At 44.1% G+C, this 23,520-nt stretch overlaps 1 protein-coding gene across 5 annotated transcripts in view; it reads right to left on the minus strand.

Annotated features, from left to right (window-relative positions):
* Positions 1–4,673: 4,673 nt before the first annotated feature.
* DNAH3 (dynein axonemal heavy chain 3) overlaps positions 4,674–23,520 on the minus strand; it is a 95,584-nt gene continuing 76,737 nt past the window's right edge. For all 5 annotated transcript variants that reach the window (XM_088656929.1, XM_035131636.3, XM_088656928.1 and 2 more), the window contains 13 exons: positions 22,515–22,731; positions 21,416–21,598; positions 19,602–19,800; positions 16,370–18,511; positions 14,978–15,197; positions 12,636–12,880; positions 10,973–11,089; positions 10,067–10,224; positions 9,414–9,581; positions 8,624–8,766; positions 7,984–8,188; positions 6,328–6,465; positions 4,674–5,117 (listed from right to left, as the gene is read on the minus strand). In XM_088656929.1, coding sequence (XP_088513055.1) covers positions 4,764–5,117; positions 6,328–6,465; positions 7,984–8,188; positions 8,624–8,766; positions 9,414–9,581; positions 10,067–10,224; positions 10,973–11,089; positions 12,636–12,880; positions 14,978–15,197; positions 16,370–18,511; positions 19,602–19,800; positions 21,416–21,598; positions 22,515–22,731 — 4,489 coding nt within the window. In that variant the 3' untranslated portion in view covers positions 4,674–4,763. The remainder of the gene's footprint in view (positions 5,118–6,327; positions 6,466–7,983; positions 8,189–8,623; positions 8,767–9,413; positions 9,582–10,066; positions 10,225–10,972; positions 11,090–12,635; positions 12,881–14,977; positions 15,198–16,369; positions 18,512–19,601; positions 19,801–21,415; positions 21,599–22,514; positions 22,732–23,520) is intronic.

Below are 23,520 nucleotides of genomic sequence, written 5' to 3' on the forward strand. Positions count from 1 at the left end.
GGCAAGTAGAAAACACCTCTAGTAGACAACAGAATGGCCTAGTTTGGGCAATACTTTCCCCAACCTTTCTGCACTTGGCTGAGGAGTGAGATTGTGCCTTCCATCCCTACTCACTGGGGGCCCTAGTCTCTCTCTACACCCTCATGCAGAGCCATAACTTGTGCATGAAATCCAGTGCATGGAGGCCTAGCCAGTGGGAGATCCTGGCATGTTTCATGTGCGCTTATTGGGAAGTAGACATCTGCCCATTGTAGACACAAGCGCTCATTCAGCATGTTACCCACCCAACTCATTTTAAGGCTCTTGTGCCTGTGATGAAGCACTTGGTCAGCTACTGTGCCCTGACCATGTTTGAAAAGGGTCAGGGTTGAAAAGCATCACTAAAGACAGAAAATAACCCTCTGGCAAGATGCCTGAAATAGCCCTCCAATTTAGACCAGAGTGGGAAACCTTTGGTCCTATAATATTTGAGGGGACAACTCCTGATCATTGACCTTGCTGGCTGGAGCTGATTGGAGTTGAGAGTCCAACTACATCTTGAGGGCCACATGTTCCCCATCCCTGGTTTAGGTCTCCCTTTCAATAGATAAATAATTTTAAAGCAGGGATACAGATCCTGTGGCCCTCCAAATGTTGTTGGACTCCAACTCCCATCAGGCCTAGCCAGCATAGCTGATGGTCAGGGATTTTGTTGTTGTTTAGTCGTGTCCGACTCTTTGTGACCCCATGTAATCTAACAACATCTGGAAGACCACAGATTCCGTGTTTTATAGTGGAAGGTCTAATCTAGATTTGCGTGTGGGTCAAAATCAGCCCTGCTATTAAGAACATACTGTTCCATGTCAGGAGATGGTACCGGCCAATTGTTAACATAAACAGAACTCCAAAGCATGGAATAATCCACCTAAGGTTAGCAGGATAGTGGTGTCTCTGGCTGCCATAGGAATAACACAGGTCAGCTGAGCTGTTTCGTTTGAATGGGGTGATGCGGTGAACAGCAGATTATGAACACTTCTTCAAGTGTTTTGTGTTCTTGGTAGCAACTTGTGTCAACAGGGTCTGGCTCAAGTAAGAAACCCTTTTCTTGCAGATGACTTGAAAGCACAACTTAGGTTCTCCTTTATCCTATCAGATAATTCTACAATGCAGAAATGCAAAGTTCTCTTCTTTTATCTCTGTTAAGGCTGAATTGTTTCTTGTGTGAACGTCATTTTAAGAGGCCTGAATTACTCTTCCCCAGAATGTGTAGCTTCAGTCATTGCACACGTCCTCTAAAATGTGTCCAGCCCATTCACTGCTTGATACAGTGGTGCCTCGCTTAACGAATGCCCTGCTTAACGAAATTTCCGCTTAACGAAAGGATTTTTCGAGTGGAGGTTACCTCGCTAGACGAATGCGTTTTATGAAAAATTCGTCTAGCGAATCGCGGTTTCCCATAGGAATGCATTGAAATTCAATTAATGCGTTCCTATGGGCAAAAAAAAATTCAAAAAAATTTCAATGCATTCCTATGGGATTTGCTAGACGAATTTTTTGCTATAAGAAAAGACCCGTGGAACGAATTAATTTCGTCTAGCGAGGCACCACTGTATATATGTTGTCTATTAACCACAGACAGATGTGCAGCGGGTCCCCCCCCCTTTGAATCTCCATCTTTTGAATTCTGGGCTTAAAGGAACTAAAAGCTTGAATATCCAAAGTATATACATAAGGCAAGTGAGCTGGTGCAATGAGGTATTGCGTGGCCTAATTAGCTGAGTCAATATTCCTATCTGGTTATGGCAAAAGTTCAGGGGTGGAACACCCAGTTCTGCAAGCGGCTCACTAGATGGCCCTAGGCAATCAGAAAAGGGTCTCTCTTCAACATTCATGAATTAAACAGCATCCAAACCAGTTAACTCCTGGGAAAATGCAACTTGGTTTTAAAAAAGAGCAACAAAACCGAGCCCAACAATATACAGCTTTTCAGCTTTTGAAATTTGATCAGGGCGTCTCGAAATTGCTGCTCTTTGAAAACCTGAAGTTATTACACCTATGATCCCCTTTCAAAGCATTTTGTGCTTCTTTGAGAAAAGACTCTGCATAAGCAGAAAACAGTTTCACACAGTTAATTAAAGCTTCCACAGGAGAAGGCTGGAAGGTACAGCCCAGCAGAAAGTGCATACCTAAAAGGAGGAGCTGCTGCTGCTTCAGGGTTTCCCCCCTCCCAGAGGGGCAAGGCTGGTTTCCCCACACTGTCTGTTTGTGCCTCACAGCCCCCACACTTAAAGTGGACTGTCTCCCTTGTTGATGTTTCCCCCGGTAAGGGTTACAGCATTTGGGGCTTTTTAGCTCACCAAAAAAGCGAGGACATAATAAAAGTGGATACAATTATGCATCATGAGGAGAAAATGGACATGGACAACCCTTTCTTCTCCTCTCATAATACTTGTTGTTGTTTAGTCGTTTAGTCATGTCCGACTCTTCGGGACCCCATGGACCATAGCACACCAGGCACTCCTGTCTTCCACTGCCTCCCAGAGTTTGGTCAAGCTCATGTTCGTAGCTTTGAGAACACTGTCCAACCATCTCGTCCTCTGTCATCCCCTTCTCCTTGTGCCCTCCATCTTTCCCAACATCAGGGTCTTTTCCAGGGAGTCTTCTCATGAGGTGGCCAAAGTATTCGAGCCTCAGCTTCAGGATCTGTCCTTCCAGTGAGCACTCAGGGCTGATTTCCTTCAGAATGGATAGGTTTGATCTTCTTGCAGTCCACGGGACTCTCAAGAGTCTCCTACAGCACCATAATTCAAAAGCATCGATTCTTCGGTGATCAGCCTTCTTTATGGTCCAGCTCTCACTTCCATACATCACTACTGGGGAAACCATAGCTTTAACTATACGGACCTTTGTCGGCAAGGTGATGTCTCTGCTTTTTAAGATGCTGTCTAGGTTTGTCATTGCTTTTCTCCCAAGAAGCAGGCGTCTTTTAATTTCGTGACTGCTGACACCATCTGCAGTGATCAAGGAGCCCAAAAAAGTAAAATCCCTCACTGCCTCCATTTCTTCCCCTTCATAATACTAGAGCCATGGAATCAGCCAGTGAAACCGAATGGTTGACAATGCAGTGTCTTCCATAGTTCATCTATGCCCAATAGGCTATTGGCACAACAGCACCCTCCCCACTTGTGATCCCCAGCAGCTGGCACTGAATGGCAGACTGCCTCTGGCAATGTGGAGCAGAGCACAGCCACCGTGGCTAGCAGCCATTGATTGCCTTATCCATCAAGTCCGTCAGCCTTTGTTTTTAGGCAAGTCCATATTGTCCTCTGATATTTGGGGAACACCATTGCTCACCATCGCTTTGCATGCAGAAGGTTCCCAGGGTCAATCTCCAGCAGCAGGTGATAAGAGAAAGCCCCTGTTTGGGGAGCTGCAGGCTTTCAGAGTAGGTAACAGTGTGTTAGGCAGAGATATACTCTAACCTGGTCAAAGGCAGTCTTCCTATATAATTGGCAAACCAAGTGGGCCCTGTTCCAAGTTTTTCGACCTTGGCACAAGATAATTTCCCTGGAAGCAGATGCTCTGCCATGTGTCTTTCCATCCTTCCGTACGTCTTCCTTGCTGCTCCAGATTCAGACATGTAGCCTATGTGTCATATTTGACTCATCCTCTTGCTTCTTCTACATCCAGTCATTTCTTCCTGTCCAACTGACTACAATAACAGCTTTCCCCCTTTGAAGTTCCTTATCTATCCTACTGCTTTCTATGCTGCTGTGGGTGTCTCCTGAGTCACCCTGAGAGCAAACGGGTTGCTGTGAGTGTGGCTGTTAGAACAGAGAAAAGGAAGGGCCCACGTCTCAATGCTCACTGTAAAATGGCTCAACACAAGAGAGAAAGCAAATTGAGAGTAAAGCAAAGAGTACCTCCAGACCATCACTAGTCTTGGGTGAGATTCAGCCACATCCCAGCAAATCCTGGCTGTGCAGTCAAAGGCGACTGGGAGGCCTTGCACAACAAACCCACTCCCCCCCCCCAAGAATGGACTTTTTACAATAAGAGATGAGAAAGTGCACTGCAAAGTGTGGGACAATGCTGGCTTGAAGCAACATCACTCACATGCACAGCATACATTTAAAGCACATGGCCTCCTCCAAAGAACCTAGAGAACTGTAGTTTACCCCTCACAGCACTACAATTCCCAGGATCCTTAACAAACTACATATTTGTCTGTGAGAGTGTCTTACCCCATACAAGCCCTTTCGGACTGCTTGGACCTGTGGGACTGGCACTGTTACAGATGTTCTGCATCTGTAGGAAACTGATCTTTTAATGTGGTGGCCGCTATACTTTGGAGCTCCCTGCCTATTGATATCCTGCTGGCAGCTTCAGTGCAGTCTTTTTGATACCTACTTAAAGCATTCTTGTTTAGACAGGCCTACTCCTCTATCTGAAATACTGATGTGTTTTTAGTTTACTGCTGGTTTTAATTTTCTGAATGTTTTAAATTCTTTTTACTATTTTTTTGTATTCTTTTTATAAGCCCCTTTGAGGGTTGTTGTTTTTTAGAATCAAGCAGCATATAAACTTTATGAAATACATACATACATGCAAACATTAATGTATGGTGTAGATGCAGCTGCTGTCTTACCCTCCCTGGAAACAAATCAGGATGAATGTACAATAAAACAAGTTGCTCAAGCTTAAAGTTTTATTTTATTTCCAAAGGGGCAATGGTTGTAGCTGCGCTTTTTCATCAGAAAGCGCAGGCATGTGACACCAACCATTTAGTCATCAAGCTGGCAAAGCGCAGCTACGCCCCTATTGATCCAGTGCTTCTGGGGCAAATCGGACGGGAGCTCAATGGAGAGCACATAATTGGTGGAGTGGCCAGTGGTGGACAGGGTGCCTCTCCTGGCACTGGTTTTGTAGACTGGGCACAGGTAAATCCCCTCATGCAAAAATTTGGAGCTCTCGCCAGGTTTCAGCCAAATGATGGGCAGGGAGTCGTAGAGGATTTTGGGAAAAGACTCTCCAATCCGCATGGTCTCCCTGTCCCAGCGGGCCCCTTCAAGATAAAGCCCTTTCACGTAGGCACCGTCTTCAGGCAATTGAGTCATACTGTGCTCCTGTGTCATCACCTAAATTGGGTGGGGGAAGGAAGGAAGGAAGGAAGGAAGGAAGGAAGGAAGGAAGGAAGGAAGGAAGGAAGGAAGGAAGGAAGGAAGAGATGGTGTATTAAAACATGGCCTAGGTCTTGCAGAAGGGAGGTTCTATCCAGTGCTAGTTGTTAGCCATGGCAAGGAATGTCTCCTGTAGATCTGAAGCACTGAAGCAGGACGTGCTGAAACATCACACCCAATCCTCTGTGACTCATCTACCCAGAAGGTCCTCGAGTATCTATGGGGACTGCCCATCATGCATTCTTCCCCATCCCACTAGCTCACTATGGGCTTCTTAAACATAAAGAATGGAAGAGAAATATCTACAAATGCTTGCAAAAGCTAGGTCCCAGTGTGTCCCCCAACACTGGTTCTCATATTTCTAAATGCTCATTACGCGTTAGTTCATAATGCTCTCCAGACTTATTACTTTTGAATCTGTACTCTGCACAGCTCCCCAAAGGCATTTTCTGAGACAGGGTAAGGGTAAATCCCTGAGCTCCTCCCCGCCCCCTTCTCTAACAACATGCCATCAATTATTTAACATTTTACTATTATCTTCTAACACTAAGGGATCAATTAAGTAGGAAAACGGCCTCTGTTGTTTCTGGCCTTTGAAAGCTCTGAATGGACTCTGGAGGATGCAGCTTCAGAAATCCATGTTTTGTGGAAGGAAGGAAGGCAGGAACATTTATTTTTTTTACCAGCATCAGTGCTTTACATTGGAGATCAGTGGTACCATAAGATGTGCCCAGGGCTCCATGTAACAGAATGAGCAGCCCCCCCTCCCCAAAAATGCAGTAGGATGGCCTTTTTGCAGTAAGTGATATAATATGCACTGGTATTTAAGGAGAGATGGGTGGGAGCAAGTGCACGAACTCTAAAATTACCTAACTATACCACTGGCAGATATGCTTTATTGTTCCCTAGATTCCAGTTCATGCAAACACCCCAATCTTCAGTAGCCTAACTCTGATCTCTACAGATGGATTGGCTGAGGGCGATGGAAGGAAGACAAACTTTCTGAGTGTACGCCCTCTGAAATTAATGGACATGACCAAAGTAGGTCCATTAATTCCAGTGGGTTTACTCTCAGTAGGATTTCATTGGATACAACCCTAGGTTACCAAGTTTCATTTTGCATAGTATACAGGAACTCTTAAACACAGAATGAAATTGTTTTACTTACCTCAAATTCAAATCCAATGTGATCTATTGGGATGGTGTATTTCCTGGCATAGTTCTGTGAAACTCCTGTCAAGAAGGACTGAGTAAAGTAGAAACCAGAAATCCAAAACACAAGTGGAGGTCCGTGATTGATCCACTCCTGGGTTTAACATGAATCGGCAAAGCAAATAGTTATAATGTGGGATTAAAAGAAACAGCAACTGCATATGGTCAGCTGTAAAGTCTTGAAGGCCAAGAGCTTGGGGTGATGGAATCTCAAACCGTCAGTCTCTAACATTAAACAAATGCAAATCTGTAAAGGTTTACGTCCGGATTTATAAATATTAGGATAAGAAACTGACACTGCACTTAGATAAAAACACCAGCATGATTCTTAAGCATATATAAATATAATTTAAAATATTTAAATTTAACACACTTTTTGGTGTACGCATCTATTTCTGGGGCTTTTATTAATTAATTTATTGTTGGCAACTGCTGTCTCTCTTTGAAGCTTATCTAATGATTAAGGGATGTCACCAACTAGTCCTACTCCAGAGCAGACCCATTGAAGTTAATGGACTTTAAATGGGTCTACTCTGGAGTAGGGTAGCATTCTATGCAACCCAAGATCTCTTAACAGCGAGAGCTTTTTTAACCTTTATTCCTGCAACAGTTCTTCTAATCCAGGTATAGGCAACCTTGGCTCTCCAGATGTTGTTTTGGAACTACAACTCCCATGATTCCTAGCTAACAGGGCCAGTGGTCAGGGATCATGGGAGTTGTAGTTCCAAAACATCTGGAGAGCCAAGGCTGCCTATGCCTGTTCTAATCTGTGGCTCTTTCTTAATCACCTAGCTTGCTTTCTACTTTCTGCCTCCATTTACACTGCTTAGATCAGGCACCTCCAAACTTCAGCCCTCCAGATGTTTTGGACTACAATTCCCATTTTCCCCGACCACTGGTCCTGTTAGCTAAGGATCATGGGAGTTGTAGGCCAAAACTTCTGGAGGGCCGCAGTCTGGGGATGATCTCTCTCAGTTTCTCAAGTCAAATCAAATCGTTTTATTAGTCAATGACCAGTATCAAGACAAAAACACCAAATTCCAAAATTTAAAAGCTCAGAACAAAAACAATGTAAAATCACTTATACATAAAAAAGCAGTTCTGGCTGGACATTTATTTGTCCAAAAGGAAACCGTGACGGAAAAGCAACCTCAATTGATAGACGGTTACTCTCAGTATCTCATTTTTCTAGTCTTAAATCCAACTCCCCACATTTCCACATCACTTTGCAGAGCTTTTTCTAAAGTGCTCATGAAAATTCATTAGCATTGTAGTGAAAATTTCTCCTAATATACACATTTTTGCAAGCAATTTTCCCTAATAGAATGAATGCATTTTGCTTTGTTATATTCACTAATATATGCACTTCTATGCACTCTTTACCACAATGCATGCACTTTTGTACACATTACTTGGCTGGAGATCATCACTGCAACCTTTAGAAAAGTGCAAAATTTGAAGGCTAGCTGTGTTTTGGCTCACACATTGCTTTGGAAAACACAAATTAGGGAAGTCTGTGTTTAAATGCAAACCAAATTGAATTCTTCCTCCATCTCTACTTATGTGTAAATGATCTTGACAACAACACTGAACCATGAGAGCTGAAGCATACCTGAAAGAAGACCAGCCTCATGAGAAGGTCAGACACGTAACTCCCCATAGGCTTCAAGGATGGGTAGGATTTGGCTGCCCACATAGGAGGCACTTTGCCTACAAGCATGCTGTTGAAGACATCCTCGAGTTCTGAAGACATCAGCACCTGGCCTTTGATGGCTTTAAGCAGGTTGACAAGGCTGCTGCGTACAACCTCTGTAAGCCTAGAGGGAGAAGAAATGGTTCTGAATTCGTCCTGAATCTGTTAGCTCTCGGGTCAGATGAAATGGAAACCTATGGTTAACTGGAGGCTTCCATGTTACCTTAAGCATAATGTTCAATGAGGAAAGAGGGCCAGTCCTATTATTAGGCACAGTGGATTGGCAAATGATAGGGGTGAGAGTAACGTTTTGGAGGGTGGATCTCTTTTGTGCAGTAGAGGCCTGCATGTCCTGCCACAGTCAATTGCTAGTCCCATCACCTTTTGTATATGGAATAGCAGGTGGGCAAATATCTGTGATAGAAGGAGAAGAAGAAGAAGAAGAAGAAGAAGAAGAAGAAGAAGAAGAAGAAGAAGAAGAAGAAGAAGAAGAAGAAGAAGAAGAAGAAGAAGAAGAAGAAGAAGAAGAAGAAGAAGAAGAAGAAACCCAGAATCCTACCTGTTGAACCTGATAAGTTCTTGCCTAAGAACTGTATTCATGGATTCCCTGTAAAGTACTGGGTACATTTCCATCACATATTCTAGGTCAAAGTCTTGTGGTAACTTGGACAGGACGTCCTGTGCCAGTTCCTCTACCGTTTCCTAAAATCAGGAAATTGAACATTTTTGAAATGGAATATGCTTGAAAATAGCATTTTTGTAGCTCTTTAATAACCTGCCATCTTTATGTATGTTATTCTTCAAATACGTAATTTTTCAAACTCATTGGCCCTTTTGAGCTTATTATGCTTTTAGTTGTGTTTAAAGGTAAAGGTAAAGGGACCCCTGACTGTTAGGTCCAGTCGCGAACGACTCTGGGGTTGCAGCGCTCGTCTCGCTTTATTGGCCGAGGGAGCCGGCGTTCAGCTCACAGAAACGCCGTTTACCTTCCCACCGGAGCGGTACCTATTTATCTACTTGCACTTTGACGTGCTTTCGAACTGCTAGCACGGCACTAAATACATACATCATAGTAAGAGTGATGCATTTATGTATGTAAGGTGTCAACGGTCAGAGTAAATAGGTGGATCTTCAGCATATGATAAAAATTACATAATGAAGCTGCTAGACACAGCTCTAAACGAATGGAATTTCACAGCTTTGGGGATGCAACAAAGAATGCCCTCTCCCAGGCTACCAACACCCCTGAAGGTAACCAAATAACCAAATAGGCCCCTTCTGCCAACCTTAACATCCAAAAGGGACTTTTGCTTGAAGCACTAAATGAAGCCACTGTGTCATTTTGTTACCTGTGGAGATTTGCCGCCACCACCTGCTTGTCGGGGCAAAGTCAGCAAGACACTATTGAAAAGCAGGTTGGTCTCTTGGTTATCCTTTGTGATATCTGCATTCTCGTGTAGCCCAAATACTCCAGGGTGGGTTATAATTGGCAGACTTCTCAAGTAGTCTATGTAGGACTGTAAATATATAACAATATGTGTATTTTAAGCATCATCACCTGCAAGCAGGTTTGCTAGATAAGGAGGTGGTATTGTTCACACTGCCCCCAATTGGTACAGACTGTGATGCCCGCATTTTATAAAAGCATAAGAAAATCCCTGCACAACCAGGCTGAAGACCCATCTAGATCAGCATCCTGTTCTTGCAGCGGCCAAACAGATGCCTTTGGGAAGCACGCAAACAGGACCTGAGCACAACTTGTGATTCCCAGCAGCTGGTATTCAGAGGCATTTACTGTCCCTGATAGTGGAGAGAGAAAATGGCCATTGTATCTAGTAGCCATTGATAGCCTTATTTTCCATGAATCTGCCTAATCCACTTTTAAAGCCATCCAGGTTGGTGGCCATCATTATTATTTTTTTTGGGGGGGGGGGAGAGAATTCCATCGTTTTACTAGGCGCTGTGTGAAAAAGTACTTCATCCACACCTTTTGCTCTCTTACCTGGTATGTCCCGAAGGATGGTACAAAATATTCCCCCCCTGGGGAAAGCTGATAGTTTTCCAGGACTTCTACATCTTTACAATACACAATTGAAAGAAGAGAGAGCAGGAGACGCCTGTCCTTGTCATCCGTTACCCTCCCACCATAGTTACATTCGCCTAGGAATAGAAACAACACATTAGAACGAAAATGGTAAGATGTTTATGCAGCATGCAGAGATGCCTTCTGTTTAAAACAGGAGACCAAGAAGACTCTGCTCACAAGGTGACTGGAGCCCACATACAGTGGGCTCAGGGGGAAATTGGAACCTACAAGTGGGACATCTTTAATAAGCAGCCATATGTTAGCTGGCCTTGCATTACTAGGGATGATGGAGTTATGTCAGAATTGGATTCCCGTCATGGATCCCCATATACTTTGGGCTAGTTTGGATCCACCTTGGAAGGGTGGTATGGTGGAGGGTGGCGGCTATTAGACTGTGGCCCAGATGTAACAGGAAACTGTGGTTTGGGGGAGGAGTCCAGATTCAATCGCCATCATATCCTGGTAAGGCTGGGAGAAACCCTTGCCTGTGACAAAGGAAGGTATCAGCCAGTCAGAGCAGACGATACTGAGCTAGATGGACCAATGAACTGACTTTGTATAAAGCAGCATCACTTGAACTGCAGTGTGCCTTGCATGCTCCTCTCTCTCCTCTCCTCTTTTCCAGCTGTTTTGCTATGGCCACCATAGCAAATGGGGAAGGGATGTATGCAAGCCTTGGGGGCTCATTTTCATAAATGATATGCCATGTTTTCAGCTCACTTTTGTAATACACTCACATTTGTAGTTTAGCTAAATCACGCTAAGCTCATTTTCATGATGCTAAACCAGCATTATGTCTGAATGTAGCCATAATGTCCATACCTGTAAGATATGTGAGAGCTTCAAATGGGGTTTCTTCATATTCATTCAGAAACATCTGAATCTGCCGCATACTGATTCTCAGATCAGATTCATTGAATTCATAAGGAATGTTCCAACCTGTCCAGGTCAGAGTGGGGGGAAAAGTGAGTCTGCAATACAGCAAGCTTTGTTCTGCTGATGGCAAACAATAAAATGCCGTTCAATGCTAATAGGCTAAGCTGAAACAATACTATAGTGAAGCCCAGGCATTTGTCTCAATATTGTATCCAAGAGGGAGATATTTGTCTTTAATTAACTTCTGTTACAGTGCAACGATGTGTTCCAGGTCTTACATTAATTTGAGCCGCTAATGTTAAATATTATTTATGTGCCCCTCAGCTGTCATTTGAAAACTGCTGAGCTCAAAACTGAACAGCTGCATTCTGATGGACACAGAAAAGGCACAAGTGCCTCTGGTTAATGTGAACAGAAGCTCCCTCCCTATATCGCCACCTAGGAAATCTGAGCAAGAGATCCAAGTTTGTAACCACATAAAAATGCTTATATTTGTTATCTGGGGTGCCTTTGGCAGCAAAAATGGCCCGGTGGGCAGTGAGTGACATACATGAGGAAATCTTCAATAAAACTAAGCCCCAGCTTAATGGTAGAAAGAGCTATCGTACTGATGCAAAACTGAACTGTGGGATCTGGATCACAGACTGACACAAATACTGGCATGGGGTCAAAAGCTGTTGCCAGAGCCTGTTTAATCCATGCTGTGCTGTTCCTTAGTTTAGAGTTGCAGCACATAGCATCAGTATGGTGTTGTGGACAGAGCAGTAGATCCGGGAGATCCACTTTAAATTCCTCTCTTGGGAATAGGGATGGGTATATCTGTCACGGATGGGGTCACGAAGAGTCGGACATGACTAAACGACTAAACAACAACATATCTGTCACTTTAAGTTTCTAATATTTCCAATCTTAAATACAGTTCTTCACATTTCTATGCAAGTTTGAGGTTGTTGTTGTTAAGTTCTCACAAAAATTCGCTGGCATTTTAGTGCAAATTTCTTATATACACATTTTTGTGTGCAATTTTGCCTAATACATTTCCCCCAAAGCCACTTCCCTGAACGTAATGCATATTCATATGTAATTTTCATGTACATATGCAATTCTGCACACCGTTTACCTCAGTATGTGCACTTTTGTAAATACAACTTGACTGGGGAAACTGCAAAATTTGGAGAAACGTGAATTCTGAAGGATGGCTGTGAATAAGGTAGATTTGCCTTTAAATGCGAACTGAGTTGGATTTCTCCCCCTTCCCTACTGAGGAATGACACTCAGTGAATGACTGGGTCACACTCTTTCAGACTTTCCTACTCACAAAGTTGTTATGAGGATAAAGTGGGGAGGGGAGCAGATAGGAACCATTTATACTGCTTTCATCCTGGACGAAGAATTGGACAGGCATCATCTCAGAGCCTGCTCCAGCCTCTGCTGGCCACAGAACCACCTACCACCTACATTGTCTTGGGTGGCAAGGAGAAAGACGGATGCAGGTGAAGACCATATGCAAACCTCCTCTGGCTTGACTTTCTGTTGCCACCTCCCCAGAGCCATCTACCACACAAAAACAAAATTGTTTTTGAAAACAATAAAGCACACAACATCTTACCTAATGGACCAAAGTTTCTTCTTTCTTGCACAAGAGCATGGAAGAAGCAGAGACCAAACAGCAGCTTCTGCCAAATTTCTTTCTTTTCGCAACTGTTAAAGAACATGGGGTCAGAAACTGGGTCGTTGAGGTAGGATCGAAGGAGATTTGCTCTCACTCCTTTAGGTGGCTCGTTGGTCATTTTTATTCCATTCTGGAGAATGCTGACAGGAAACTTTTCGGATGGATAACTAGTCAGCCACAATCTAAAGAAGTTGGGAGCAGAAATAAATTTGGTTACATGGCGTGGATGCTGTCTATGTGTAGATCAGGGGTTGCCACTGTGTGCACCCTCCAGATGTTTTAGACAACTAGCAACCCTGACTACTGGCCACGCACCAGCCCTGTATCAGGAAATTTTTAGTGTTTTACATTTTATTATGTTTTTATATGTGCTGAAAACCACCCAGAGTGGCTGGGAAAACTCAGCCAGATGGTAGGGGTATAAATAATAAAACTATTATTATGCTGGCTGGGGTTGGTGAGAATTGTGGTCTACAACATCTGGATGGTACACAAGGTTATTTTCACACATTTGAATGATGGTTAAGTATCTTGTGTGTGCCTTTGTAACAAATGTGTTAGAGGCCTGGTTCTCGTTGAGGTGGTCAACCTGTGTCTGGACCATACCACATCATACTCAAGACAGGAGCTCAGAGGAATGAATGCACCTTTGTGTTTTTTTAGTTTTTTTAAAAGGGGGATCCTGCTACATAGAAAGGTCTTATGTGCAAGAGAAAGGGAGACTAGCACTGTCACAAAGCACCATCACAAACCCCACCTCAACCCCCTCTTTGCAGCCAGGAGTACAATCCACCAAGACATGTGGTAGTGTCAGTGAAAAAGTGAAAACTGCAGAGGGGCAGTTACAGGAAAACCTTTGTGTTGACCCTGCACAAACCACTGCTTCCGATAGAAAAAGTTCTAAAAAATGTAATGATCCCCTAATCTGGGCCCCCACCCTGCCCCGAGGAAGACTCTGATGAAGAGGTGAAGCAGGCAGCCCTGTGCAAGTAGGGGATCTTTCAGCACCTCCTCCCATGCCTTTCGAGCCAGAGGATGTAGCTCTCCCGCCACCCTCAAACCCTTAGGATGAGTCCACAGTAGCATTTCATCTCTTCAGTCTTGTAGAAGTTAGCAGTTATGGAACTGGACATTGGCCCTTTAAAGAACACAGCCAGCTCCTCTACAAAGGCAGGGCTAATTGCGGGACAGGGTTTGCCAACCTTAACCTCTTTGCTGAGACAACATCCACCCATTAACCACAATAAAGGGAAGACTGCAGCCACTGGAGGCCACAGGACCTTTCCATGGTCCTGATAGGGCTTGCCTAAATCTGGGCGTATTTTTATTTTTATTTATTTCACAAGATCCATATACCACTCGATTGCAAGAAAACCTCAGAGCAGTTTACAGAAAGAGTAAAATCATAAAATCATAAAAAGAAAATCATCTAAAAAAAGAAAAAAAAACTATTGAAAACATTCAAAAATAAATAAAATCAATGATGGGGGCAGGGAGGGAAAGCAGATTAAAATGTAAGTCAAGATTCTACATTCATGGATGTGTTTTTAGCAAGCACCAAAAAGAGTACAGTGAAGGTACCTGCTTGGGAGTTCCAACTGAAAATATCAATTTCTTACAAATGCGGAACAAGTATTACGTGGCACTTGTAACAGTGCCAGTTCCACAGATCAAAGCAGTTGCGTAGGCATGTATGGGATAAGGCAATCTCACAAGTAAACTAGTGACAAGCTGTTAAGGGCTTTATATACAGTGGTACCTCCAGTTACAAACTTAATTCGTTTTGGAGGTCCGTTTTTAACCTGAAACCATTCTTAACCTAAGGTACCACTTTAGCTAATGGGCCTCCCGCTGCCGCCACGCGATTTCTGTTCTCATCCTGAGGTAAAGTTCTTAACCCGAGGTACTACTTCTGAGTTAGCGGAGTCTGTAACCCAAGGTGTTTGTAACCCGAGGTACCACTGTACCAACATATATACTTGACCTTGGCCCTGAACTTGATACTGCTAAATCGAGGCACATGCTACTGAGCCTGACCTTACCTGCATGACCCTGCTCACTGTGATACCGGTATTATCTGACATGGCATCAGTGGGAAGAGATATTTACCTACGGTAATACTGCCTTCTTTTAAAAAGCCTGCTGTGACCCCAGAACCCCAGGGGATCAGAACTCTCATTGCACCCCTTTCCTGACCAGCAAAAGAGGATGTCAGGAGCCCAGGAAATGAAATTTCTACAGCATCCATGTAGGCTGAATAATAGATACTGAATTCTTGCCTGAACTTGTCATGAGTACTCTCAGGTACTATGACCTCTTCACAGATTTTTTCCAAAGCAGGCATCCAGCTGGTTGCGAGATGGCAGTTCTGTAGCACAACCCAAGTCCCGTCCACGATAGCCTGATTAATCATCTTTGCTGCAATTGGGCCTTGGCCCTGGCCAAGTGAAATAGTTTGGATGTTTTCCATGCCGAGATCATCAGCAAACTTCAACAAGCCTAGTGTCAAATATTTAAATACAAATCATTTTAATAAATGCTCAGGGTTTCAGTGTCAGGAACGCTATTCAAGAAACCTAAATGGAGTCTTCCCAGTTAAAGTAACTGTAACCTTTAGAAGACATCTGAAGGCAGCCCTGTATATACTATTATGTTTTTTAAAAATGTTGGAAGCTGCCCATAGTGCCACCCAGTTAGATGGGAGGGATATAATAATAATAATAATAATAAGAAGAAGAAGAAGAAGAAGAAGAAGAAGAAGAAGAAGAAGAAGAAGAAGAAGAAGAAGTTGGTGATGGGGAATTACAATGCTTTTTTGAGGACTTTCTGGCAAGCTGCTGTTGCAAAGACTTTTGCACCCAACATATAGAAAAATTAAGGAATGTCAGTGGGAAGCTACTTTATACAGAGTCAGAACATGGGTCCATCTAGCCCAGTAGTGCCCACACAGACTGGCAGCAGTTCTCCATGGCTTCAGGCAGATTTCTCTCCTAGCCTTACCTGGAGATGCCAGCAACTGAACCTGGGACCCTCTCCATGAAAAGGGTACTATGAGCTGTGGTCTTTCCCCACTGAGTTTCCTCTGGGTGCATTTTGTGTGCTGGAAAACAGGCCCTGGGGTGGAGGGGAAGGTTGGACCTATAGATGAATCTGACCCAGATGAATCTGACCTGTAGATGAATCTGACCCAGATGACTATAGATGAATCTGCTGCTTCTGGGGATCCTAGTTTGAGGGTCTTATAAGAGCATAATAAGAGCCTGCTGGATCAGCCAATGGCCCATCTAGTTCAGCATCTAGTTCAGCATCCTGTTCTCATAATGGTCAACCAGCTAGATGCCTGTGGGCAACTCGCAAGTAGGACTTGAACACAACAGCACTCTTGCCTCCTGTGGTTTCCAGCAACTGGCATTGAGAAGCATTACTGCCTCTGACCATGGAATCTCTGGCTCAGGTTTAGAATTGGGGACCAAGGTCTGGGTCCAGCACCTCATCTGCTTACACTGCCATTTTTTTAATAAAAAAATCTGGCTGTGCACTCCTCCTCTGGGTCAGAGTTTGAGCTGCTGCTCAGGGTGTGGATAGTGAAATGTGCAAATTATAGCCTTGTTCAACTAAAAGGCAGTATCATGAAAGGAGGATTTCATGTTGAGTTATTTAAGAAACCTCACCTGCCATGGGATCGGCACCTGGCGACAGGACAAAAATCAGAGGTGCGCAGCAGTTAGAATCGTGGTAACTTCCAACAAGATCAAATGTTGGGGGTTCGATATATATCTTCCCCATGTTGTCTGAGATGAACTGTTGGGTGGCTGGGATTATTTTATCTGGTCTCAGACATCGGAGGATGACCATGCGGTCAAGACCCGTGGCCAGATTCCATTCACCGGGAAACTCTTCTTCATGAGGTTTGGCAGAATCATAAATCAGTTTCCATTCCATGACATTGGACTCCACATGATCCAACAGCCCACGCAGGTTTTTCAGCCCTGAGGCACGCACAATTTCGGCCCACGATTTGTCAGACAACCACTCTGGGGCAGGATTCGCATATGGGTTCTCAAGCGCAACCCCACCTGTCAGTAGGAAACGCCAGACCTCATCATCGACCTCATCTCTCCCTTTCATGATCCCTATAGTCAGAAGTAGGGAGAAAAGAAGCTTGTCCTTCTCAAACAGGGACCGGCAGACATTGTTGTAGATGCTGATTGTGAAATAGTCAATTATGAATTCAATCCTTTCTTCCAAAACGTCACTTTTCCTGCTATTGGCAAGAGCCTGGACATAGAGGTTAATAAACCATATCAGGGAATATTGATACATTGGTTCAATGTTAGCCAGATCAGAAATGCAAAAGAAGACTATTGCTGAATGAACAGCCACTGGCTTGTACCCCATTCGGGTGGCATCTATTTCCATTTCTGTAGCAGTGGCAATTTCCTGCTTTTCAGAAATTTCTTCAGACAACTCTTTGGAAGAAGAGAGGATTTTAATGGCTGTTTCATCTTCTAAGATATTTCCTTCCGACTTGGAAAGAACCTCCAATATTTTGTCTTCAATCTCCTTCAGCTGTTTCTTGTTTGCTGCACTTTCTACAATCAGCTTGTTCTTCTTCTCTTCCAGCTCAGGCTTTTCCTTTGCAGCCACAATCCCAAGAAGCTGGTCCTGAAGCCCTAGAGGGGTGATCATAAAATTGAGCAGACAAACCTTCACAGCAATCTCAGGAAGATAATGAGGATTCCTTAAGCGTGTCGTTATGTAAAACTTGAAATCCCTTGAGTACTCGATAATGTTCTCTCCCAGTCTCATGAACTCCACACCTTGCTGTTTGAAAGTTGCCTTTAGCAGCACCGGCTCCAAGAATGCATCCAATTCCTCGCCAATATTTTCAAGCAAGACTGGGGTTCCAAACTGAATGGCATTCTCCAAAGTCCTTACATAGTTGGTGTCGGACAACTTGATAACGGAAAGCTTATTGCCCTTTTCCATATTTTTGACCCACTTGTTGGCTTGCCCTTGAGGATCAATCATTAAAGCCCACCGTCTCGAGTTGGAAACAATGATGCCATTGTCAATTGAAAAGGAATCAATTGGCAATCCGGCAATCTGCCAGGCACGGATCTTGACTGGGTCCCCTAAAGTGTTACTCAGGCTGAAATCAGTAGAGCATGGGACTTTCTCCTCCTTGCACAAAGCCAGCCATTTCTTCTGACATTCTGTACGGTAATCAACGGTAAAGGCTCCCAGATAAGCCACCGTCCCTGAAGATAACAAGACATCCCCGGTGAGGTCAGTGTATCGAATTCCTAGCAAGCGTGCTGCTTCCGTCCACCTATCCTTCTCACCTCCCAAGCCACTGATCAGCTTTTCAGCCCTGTCCAGCTTCTGAGAGCATATGTCAATGTTATTCTCGAGTTCTTTCTTCCGGTTATTCATGTCTTCAAATTCATCATTCAGGTCCTGGAGGCGGTCAATCACCTTCTTGAGTTCTGCTCGCTTTGTATTGAGCTTCTGCATTTGTACAGCGAGCAAACCTTCAGCCTCCCTGAGTCTTTCCCGTTTTGGGGCTACCACCTTTGCAACACGGTCGTACACTTCCATGGCTCTCACCCATTTACACAAGCCTTCGCAGGCAGATGATACGTTCTTTATGACAGCTGGCTGAAAGTCCGGATGGTTGATGAACTTCTCTCTAATTCTCTTCATTACAGCTGGTGGGATATTATCTTTGTCATAAGTCTTCAAGCCTTCGAGGAATTTCAGATCCCCGAGAACCTTTTTGGAACTTCCCCAGTAATCTTCTATCATTTTACCTGAAATTTCACATAAATACATATATATTAAAATGTTTTCAAAATACAAATATCTCGTTTAACAAATCTGGAAGATTTTCAATCTCCCTGTTCTTTCCCCTGAAATAGTTTTTTGAGCATCCAGGTAATTCTTAAGCCAAAGCAAATGGAGGTGGTGATATAATGACTCACTTCCCATAACACTTGTATCTATGGTCTATTTTATTGCATTGAATGCAGTGGAGGCTGAGGCCTATTGGACTTTTAGGGCAGAATGCAGGAGGAGTTAGAGCCAATGATAGGCAGAGTCAACTAATTCTGGCTTTGTCTTCATCCTCCTTCCTGCTGAGTTCTATAACAGCAACACTGGGGCTAAGGAGGAGCAGGAGTAATTATTATTATTATTATTAATCTATACCCCGCCCACTTTGGGCAGCTTCCAACAAAATATTTAAAATACAATGAAACATCAAACATTAAAAACTTCCCTAACAGGGCTGCCTTCAGATGTCTCCTAAAAGTCAGATAGTTGTTTATTTCCTTGACATTTGATGGGAAGGCGTTCTACAGGGTGGGCGCCACTACCGAGAAGGCCCTCTGCTTGGTTCCCTGTAACCTCACTTCTCACAGTAAGGGAACCGCCAGAAGGCTCTCGGAGCTGGACCTCAGTGTCCGGGCTGAACGATGGGGGTGGAGACACTCCTTCAGGTATACTGGGCCGAGGCCGTTTAGGGCTTTAAAGGTCAGCACCAACACTTTGAATTGTGCTTGGAAACGTACTGGGAGCCAACGTAGGTCTTTCAAGACTGGTGTTATGTGGTCTCAGCGGCCACTCCCAGCCACCAGTCTAGCTGCCGCATTCTGGATTAGTTGTAGTTTTGGGTCACCTTCAAAGGTAGGGCTGGCTAAGGACAGGCTTAGCTTGGTAAGGCAGTGCAGCACTTGCCCTAACGGACTAAACTCTACTGGGTGAATGTCTTAATATATAATATAAAGTGATATGATGGCAATGCTCAATATGCACAAAGAAGCACATGACAACCCCTCCCAATAAATGATTTTTGGTTGTTGTTTTTTGTGTGTGTGTGTGTGTGTGTGTGTTTTGTTTTACCGCTTCCACTTGGATCAGGCTTTCTTTCTGGCTTTATTCCTTTCATAACACAAATGCTCTCCATGACCAGCTTGACAGGTCCTGGTGGATTCTGCATGGATTTGACAAGGGAGATATCTGCAGGGTTCAGAGTATCGAGAGCCGAAAGGGCAGCTTCCAGGGCTGGCATTGCCTCCGCCAGGTCCCCCTCGCACTCTTCCTGTAATCACATCAAACGTAGTTGGTCTTCAAGGTGCTACTGGACATCTATTTTATTTTTTTATGTCATCACATCAAATATATTCCCACCACATTGTCAGGATGCCACTGCACAGTCCAGTGAAACAACATTGCAATAACAGCCCTTTCCTTTCTCATTGCAGGTGCTGCCCACTGGATGTGCCTTGATCGGAACTGATTGAGGGCCCTCTCGGTGGCAGTTCCCCACCTGTCAAACACACTCCCTGGTGCAATGGGCACATGGTCACCCAGTGAGTTTTATAACTTCGTGGGGATTTGAACCCTGGCCTCCCTTGGCCTAGCACTCTAGCTGCATCACACTCACTCTCTTGTGACCCCACAAAAGGGGGGCATTTTTAGCCCAACATTACTTTTAAGGTAAGGTAAAGGGACCCCTGACCATTAGGTCCAGTCGTGACCGACTCTGGGGTTGCGCGCTCATCTCGCATTATTGGCCGAGGGAGCCGGCGTATAGCTTCCAGGTCATGTGGCCAGCATGACAAAGCCGCTTCTGGCAAACCAGAGCAGCACATGGAAACGCCGTTTACCTTCCCGCTGTAGTGGTTCCTATTTATCTACTTGCATTTTGACGTGCTTTCGAACTGCTAGGTTGGCAGGAGCTGGGACCAAACAACGGGAGCTCACCCCGTCACAGGGATTCGAACCGCCGACCTTCTGATCAGCAATCCCTAGGCTCAGTGGTTTAACCACAGCGCCAGCTGGGTCCCCTGCATATGTGTATTTGGGAGAAATAGTTTCTCCCTGCTCTGGCATAAGTAGCAGGCCTGGGCAGGCAGATCAGAACTGTGGTGGGGGCAAGGGATTGAATTCCCTCTTAGTGGCATCATGTTCCCAGTGTGACCACCCCCTCTTAAGTGGCTGCTCTTTAGTTAAAAACCAACCATGGAAGGGCACATCATGTGCTGACGGTGCAGCCCGGTGCATATTTATTCAGCAGCAAGTCTTATTGAGTTCAATGGAGCTTACTCTCAGGTAAGTTGGCATAGCAGAGGATGGAGAACTCTCTATTCCTCTCTATCTGGCCCTCAGAGCTTTCCTCTGGCAACACCCTCTTACTTTGTCTCCCAACTGTTTTTGTCTGACTGGACTGTGTCCATGAACTCTGGCAATGCCACTTGCTTGTCTGGATGCTGTGGCTACGAAGAAACTAGTCAACTGTACAAAGGGTAAAAATTGCATTTGTCGCCCCATCCACTTCTGCCCCATGCTCTGTCCACTGCAGGCATGCGGCCCTCAGAAGGTTGCTCAGAAGGGAATGTGGCCCTTGGGCTGATAAACATTCCCACACTTGAGGTACAGGATTGAAGCCTGGAGTCAATGCTAGTCCTACTCAGAGCAGATTCACTGAAATTAAAGGACAGAACTAACTTGCTTTCCTTAATTTCAATGAGACTACTCTGAGAAGGACTAACATTGCATACATTCCTCCAGGGAAACAATAAATAGGTCAGAAACAACACATCACGGCTAGCACTTTACACCTTTCTTAGTTTGGATTTCTCAATTATTACATTGCACTGTTGGAAAGATGAGCTCTAATGGGGAGGGAGCGCCATGCTGCACAGCACAATTACCTTAATACCCTGGGCAATAGCTGCAGCTTCATTGGCTTCCTTTTCATCTGCAGCCACAAGCTCCTTCTTGGCATCCACCTCAACAGTTTCTTTTTCTATGTGGATCATCATTTTCTCCGTTTCTGCGGAGGTCTGAATCAATTCTGGTTGAAGAGCAGTCAGCTCCTTTTGCATCACTGCAACCTAAAGAGGATGACCAAGGGAGAGGGCATAATCAAGATATTAATTCCTTACTATTCCAATCTTCAGATCACCACATTTCATAATCAATTTCAGATTGGGTGGGGGGATCATAACAAAAATGCATCAGCATTTTAGTGTGCAATTAGGTACCAGAACCTGCCAGTGATTTTGCTTTCTAACTAATCAGGAACTGTAGTTTGCTAAGGGTGCTGGAAATTGTAGCTCTGTAAGATACAGAGGACCCAGATACAGAGGACCCAGGTGGCGCTGTGGTTAAACCACTGAGCCTAGGGCTTGCTGATCAGAAGGTCAGCGGTTCGAATCCTTGTGACGGGGTGAGCTCCCATTGCTCGGTCCCAGCTCGTGCCAACCTAGCAGTTCGAAAGCATGTCAAAATGCAAGTAGATAAATAGGAACCACTACAGCGGGAAGGTAAACGGCGTTTCCATGTGCTGCTCTGGTTTGCCAGAAGCGGCTTTGTCATGCTGGCCACATGACCTGGAAGCTATACGCCGGCTCCCTCGGCCAATAATGCGAGATGAGCGCGCAACCCCAGAGTCGGTCACGACTGGACCTAATGGTCAGGGGTCCCTTTACCATTTACAGTTCCCAGGATTCTTTGGAGCAGGCATCCCCAAACTGCGGCCCTCCAGATGTTTTGGCCTACAACTCCCATGATCCCTAGCTAACAGGACCAGTGGTCGGGGAAGATGGGAATTGTAGTCCAAAACATCTGGAGGGCCGAAGTTTGGGGATGCCTGCTTTGGAGGAAGTCATGTGCTTTAAATATATGGCGTGTATACAACCATTGTCTTTGAACAGCCCTGTTAATAATACTGAGCTTGCAATGGATACAACAGATAATGAAAGCAGTTACAAGTTTCCATACAATCTACCTGTTTCAGTCCGCACTTACTTGTGAAGCTGCAAAATCAAGCTTCTGAAGGCCCACAAGATAGCGATTTCTCATCATATCCACTTCGTGCCTTTTACTATTTAATAACGCCTTAAAGGTCAGAATCAATTCCAGATAGGATGTTGGTGTTACGTAATTGTGTCTTCGAAGAGTGCTGTAATAGCTGACGGAGAGTTCTCTCACATTTTCTTGGAAATACTTACACATGGACACAACCCTACAGGGAGAAACACATGTTAATAGGCAGCTAATACAAACAATGAGTTAAATTTTGTGTGGTCCATGAACATTGTATAAGAGCCACATAATTTTTCTGGTAAAACTTTGGCTCAAGATATAAAAGTTATTTGAGGACACGCCAAGAGCTGATTTTATGACATGCTAATTAACCATATCAGAAAGCCTTGTGGTGATGGACAATAGTCAACATCATTCTGCAATAATTTCAAAAACTGTTCTCCATATCTATGGCCTACAATGCTATTTAATACCTTTCTTAGAAATCGGCCCTGCTCAATATTAACCATAGACCATGTCAGGCCAAACCAAGTTCAGTTAGGTCATTATGAAGGCATCAAAAGCGGCAATACAAGCACCAAAGCTTGTCCCAGTCAGTAAAGTCAGTAAACAGGGATGATAAGGTAGTACTTCAACAGTATCTGGAGAGCCATCTCTGAAGTAGACTTAAGACTAGGGATGATTTAATTTATCAATTTCAGTTTCTCTCAAGTTTCTCATTCCCCCCCTAATCTTCAGTTCTTCACATTTCCACTTCAGTTTCCATTTTATATTTAAAAAAAACAAACCTGGAAATTCATCATCATTTCAGCGTGAATTTCTAATATACAGATTTTTGTATGCAACTTTGCCTAATATTTCCATTTTTAGAAAGCAATCTCAGCAAATTTATTGCATCTTTGCATTTTATTTTAATTAATATATGCATTTGAACGCATATTTTTCCCTAGTAGCAGTTTCAGAGAAATGTGAATTTTGAAAGATGTTC

Source organism: Zootoca vivipara, chromosome 13 (assembly GCF_965207765.1).
Source record: "Zootoca vivipara chromosome 13, rZooViv2.hap1.1, whole genome shotgun sequence".
NCBI lineage: Eukaryota > Metazoa > Chordata > Lepidosauria > Squamata > Lacertidae > Zootoca > Zootoca vivipara.